The 5,363-nt window shown below is 39.3% G+C and overlaps 1 protein-coding gene across 1 annotated transcript in view; it reads left to right on the top strand.

Annotated features, from left to right (window-relative positions):
* Positions 1-5,363, top strand: part of COL4A2 (collagen type IV alpha 2 chain) — a 234,063-nt gene that overhangs the window by 96,109 nt on the left and 132,591 nt on the right. Inside the window, exons 5-6 of the mRNA XM_029283411.1 lie at positions 3,457-3,591; positions 3,686-3,730. Coding sequence (XP_029139244.1) covers positions 3,457-3,591; positions 3,686-3,730 — 180 coding nt within the window. The remainder of the gene's footprint in view (positions 1-3,456; positions 3,592-3,685; positions 3,731-5,363) is intronic.

Here is a 5,363-nt window from a genome sequence, read left to right as displayed (position 1 = left end):
TTGCAAAATGCAATCCATATTCCTCACGTGGCTGATAGGATTAATAACAAAAATACTGTTTTAGGTTATAAGATACCATCAAGTTCAATTTAACATCTGGTAATGTTAGCATCCTAATCTGTCATTAGTAATAATTTGTAATTATCATGAAATTTCATGGAGGTCTTTTATCCAACCATCCACCTTATGTTGTTTTCCTTTAACTGTGCCAATCATGACAACTGTTTTCCAAAGGCTATTAGTAAATTAATATCCTGTTTGTTTGTTTGTATCCCAAACTTATTATTTTTACAAATAACTCAAGGTGGTGAACAAAATCCAACACACCTTCCTCCTATTTTCTCCACAGCAACAATCCTGCATGGTGGGTTGGGCTGAGGGAGGGTAACTGGCCCAAGGTCACCCAGCTGGGGATCCCTTACCACCCTTTCTGGTTTTTCAGGGTGGGGTGGGTTGGTGTTTTTTTTTATCAGCTGGGCACAATTCTGAAAAAGCAATTATCCAACTTTTACTTTCTAAACAGAATGTGGCCATACATGCCAAATTCCCATTTATAAAAAGAGAATAAAAATTAAAGGGATCAGATAGTTTAATAGCCACCACAGAAGGTGCCAGTAAACCGACTGCTGGCATTTCCTTTGGTGGATTTTGCACAAGTAAAAATAATACCTCACCTTTCTAGTTTCTTTGCTAACCTACTCATTATTATGGGATTTGAGTTATTGAAGGTCCCTATTTCCTAAAAGTGCAATTCTATACAGTACATAATGTTAAGAGTGTAGGCAACTAGTGCCATCTAAAGGTCTGTTTGAAAAATTTAAAATGGTTAAAAACCGGAGAACTCTATGATATAAAATTGATGTTTTGACATGAAGCTCAACATGTTTTGGCTAAAATCCTTATACAGGATTTCCTGGCTGAACAGGGATTTGGACTTGGCTTCCAATAAATTAAATACAGTAGTGATGGCAAACACAAGTAAAAGATTCACACATTGTGCCAAGTATCCAGGGATACTTGAATAAATTATTGCATCCTGGTTCACATCCCATAAGCCATCATTTAGAGAGTACAGTGGGTAGGTTTCCACATGCTGCTAAGCCAAATAAAGCAAAATTACTGTAATATGATTAATTGCAGTATGTGAAACCAACAACATTCCTTTTATCACCATAATGTTTGCAAAATCAGTTCTTCTGATAATCTTTGAACTAGGAGAGACTTTCATTGCAAAGCAGTGATGGACTAAAGGCAGTCATGAAATCAGGGAGTGTGCTCTGGGCAATTTTGTACTTTGTATCAATAGAAATTAAATTATGAATAAAAACCAAGCATCTGTTTCACTGATAAAGTTTTACAGCGGCTTATGAATAAGATTTTCCAATTTCGAGAAATCAAGATATCAACCTTTATTTCAATGTTGGTGCCCGAGTAAAAATAGGGTGATCTGCAAAAATAGCTGATCTGCAAAAATCCAGATAATCACTAGAAGGCAGTAAAGATGTAGTATCTTCATATCTCTTTGCTACCATTTTATAATTACCTGTATCTGTCTAGTTATGTAGCCGTACTGAATGCACCTGGAGAGGCAGAGAGAGGAGTTGTATGGGTTTCCTTCTAGCTTCCACTTACTGCAGAAAGCTTCCCATCTGCAGAGCTGCAAGGGCATCTGCCCTGGCTCATACAAAAATGACATTGCAGCACTGCAGTATAAGCCCTGCCTTTTTGTATGAGCATTTGTTTCAAACATAGTTTATTATTAGTGGTTATTTATTATTTACCCAACTAACTTTTGCAACCCACCCAGCTCAAAAGACTCCAGGCTGCTAATATCCAAATAAGAAAACTCATAAGTTAACAGCAACAACAATAATGCTCTTTACATAACAATAATAATACAATAAGCAGAAAAGCAGAAACAACAGTCAGAATGTAACTAACTTTAATAGTTAGAACAAATCAAAACTCTCAAGCCCCAAATGCTCTCTTAAATAGCCAGTATTTTGTTGCTCTACAAAAATATAGGAATTAAGGGGGGAGGCAGCCATATTCCACAGGGGAGAGGACAGTTGTGGAAAAGGCTGACTTCCAGTCCTAGCTATTTTATTTTGCTGACGAGAAGAAACCCAGTGCTCCTTTACAGCTGGACTGAACAAAACGGGATATATTCTTTAGGGAGCAGATGGTCCCATTGATAACCTGAATTTAAGTTGTGTAAGTCTTTATAAATAATAACCAGCAACTTGAAATGTACCTGGAAACAAACAGGTAACCAGGGCATCCCTTACATCAGGGGTGTCAAACTCGCAACGTCACATGACGTGTTGCAACGTATCGTGATTTTTTTGCCATTGCTGGCAATGGGGTGGGCGCGGTTTTGGAATGACGCATCCAGCCCGTGGGCCAGCAGTTTGACACCCCTGCCTTACACTATCAATATAATGCTTCTAAAACAGTTTTTATCTAGGATCATTGCATTTCCAGTAGCCTTCAATGGAAGTCACAGATAGAACATATTTAGTGGTCCATCTTCAAAGTAGTAAGAGCTATGAGCAGCTGTCACTAAAGCCACCTGTTCTCAAAAGCTGAATCTGGTCAAATCCCCTTCTCCCATCACATTCTCCACCTGTGGTAGAGACATGAATCTGGGAGGATGACCATGTTGTTTACCTTCCATTTCAAGGTGAAAGCAACCTTACCCAGAAGTTAAGCAAAGGGGCCACTAGAAACTCATGATTTCTGGACAAATAACTATTCTGTCTTGTTGGGATTCAATGTCACTTGTTTCATGCATGTCTTCATTTAAGAGGCAAGATGCAGAACATCCATAGCCTGCCTGTCCTGGGTAGTTATCATATTTTGATTGATTCTGTTGATGATATCTTGCCTTGGGCCAGGCAAAAGAATCAATTGCTAACTTTCTCCAGAAGTTTCATGAAGATGTTAAGTAAAACGAGAGAAAACATTGTACAGGCCAAAATCCCATTTGGAACATTCTTCTTTCATTAATATTGCAAAATATTTAGCAAACTTTTCACAACAGACTGGAGAGATGGAAGGACTGAAATTGCCTTAAGCGTAACTGATGGAAGATGTTCTGCTGATGCTGTGCCATTTCTGTCACTTCATCTCGCAGATCTCCCTTGGTGAAAAATGGAATCTCTTGGCATCTGCTGACAGGAGAAGCCACTTGTGGCCACAGCTTGTCCAATACTTTCATCATCTCTATATTTTGATGATCAACAGGAAATGTGGAAGAACTGCTCCCTAATGAAATGCTGTGCAGATTTCTGACTGGACATTAGCATTAAACTCACACTAAACTTTGGTTTAAAGGATACCATTGTAATCCTGCGGTTTTTATAAAGTGCAAAGGCAGATGTATTCATTACTGTGCAGATACACCTTGTCTATTTTCAACAGTACCTGAAAACTTTTGTGGATTGTTGTTTACAGGGCCAACCAGGACTGCTTGGACAGCAAGGATTCCCTGGGCCATCGGGAGTGATGGGCATACCAGGACTTTCAGGGCACAAAGGGGACAAAGGTGAACGAGGTAGACCTGGCATAACTGGACCCAAAGGAGAAGTGGTAATTTTATAACTTCTAAGAAATCAACTTCACTATGAAGAACAAATGCAAAGAAGTAGGAAACTGCATCATCATATGTCCCTTTTCATTATAGGGACAAAGAGGAGTCACAGGGTTTCCCGGTGCAGATGGAGTTCCTGTAAGTAATTGTTTGTTTCTTGTATTGAATTTGAAAGTGTTATGATAGTCTTTCCGGTAAATAATTCAAGTTATTATAAGTAACCAAATAATGCATATGATAAAATAAACAGCTCATTTTTTTCTCCAACCAAACTAGTATAAAATAAAAAATCAGCATAAAAACAAAAACAAAACCATGTTTTAAAAAGTTATTTAAACACTGGCTGAAATAAATGTTTTTCTAGCTATTTATACATAGACGATGCTGATGAATTTTCATGGGGCACAGTCCCATGGTCTTGGTGGACCGGATCCTTGGTCTCAGGAATAGTCAGAATAGAGAGCAGAGATTAGAATTAATATTTTCCACGCTGAAGAGAAATTTGTTTAACTATTTATTTAGTTGATTTATGTAGCACCCATCTCACTTTTATGTGACTTTATGTGACTCTAGGCAGCTTAAAATAAAATAACACAAAATATAATCCAGGAACAAGTACAACTGATGCACAGCCTTCGGTTCAAAGTGCAAAGACCTGGGCACGGTTTCTACCTGCTCTTTGAGAATCCAGAAGGACCCTGAGTTTATGCACTGAATCTGTCTAGGGCAGTACCACCCCTATCAGAACCAAAGATGGAAGGTCCCTAGAACCAGGAGCTTCAAAAATCCAGAGCCACCTGGTCTTGCTTGAAGTGAGCTGAAGCCTGTTGCATCCCATCTAGGTCTCCATAGCCTCCGGGCACTGAGACAGAACTTCCACAACATCACTCAGACAGCCTGGGGTAGAGATGTAAAGCTTGGTATCACTGACAATATCTCATTCCAAACTCACCCAGCAACTTCATGTAGATGTTAAATAGGAGGGGAGAAAGCTGCAAGCCCTGAGATATTTCACAAAGGAGGGGCTACAGCCTGGATATAAGGACCCACCTCAATTTACATCTTAAGAAAGCAGAACTCTTGGAACGTCTCTTCCAACAGGAATTTTTATTAAGAGAAATTGACTGCAGGCATGCTAGACAGGATCTGAGGGATCCCCCCCCACCATTCAATGTTTTAAAGTGTTCCCAAGCAGCCCCCACCCCACAGTTCTTCCGGGCGATTCAATCTGGCAGATTTCTAGGTGTTAAGTCCAGGAAATATATCATCAGTCCGCTCCGTCGGCACGATCACTCATTCTCTCCTTACCCAGATTCCAGGCGTTGCATTCCCCCCCACTTTTCCCTCGCTGCCGGTAAAAGGGAGAAATTCAGAGGGAGTAGGATGAAAGGCAGATGGCCGCATTGTTGGAGTCAAGCTATTCTCCAAGGCGTCTGAAGGCAGGACAAGAAGCAATGGATGGAAACTAATCAAGGAGAGAAGCAACCTAGAATTAAGGAGAAACTTCCTGACAGTTAGAACAATTAACCAGTGGAACAACCTGTCTCCAGAAGCGGTGAATGCTCCAACACTGGAAGTTTTTAAGAAGAGACTGGACAGCCATTTGTCTGAAATGGTATAGGGTTACCTGCCTGAGCAGGGGGTTGGATTCGATGACCTCCAAGGTCCATTCCAACTTTATTATTATTATTATTATTATTATTATTATTATTATTATTATTATTATTATTATTATTATTATTATTATTATTATTATTATTATTATTATTAT

The sequence above is a fragment of the Protobothrops mucrosquamatus genome, unplaced genomic scaffold (assembly GCF_001527695.2).
Source record: "Protobothrops mucrosquamatus isolate PMUCROS unplaced genomic scaffold, P.Mucros_1.0 scaffold78, whole genome shotgun sequence".
NCBI lineage: Eukaryota > Metazoa > Chordata > Lepidosauria > Squamata > Viperidae > Protobothrops > Protobothrops mucrosquamatus.
This window is presented reverse-complemented; position numbering and strand designations above follow the sequence as displayed.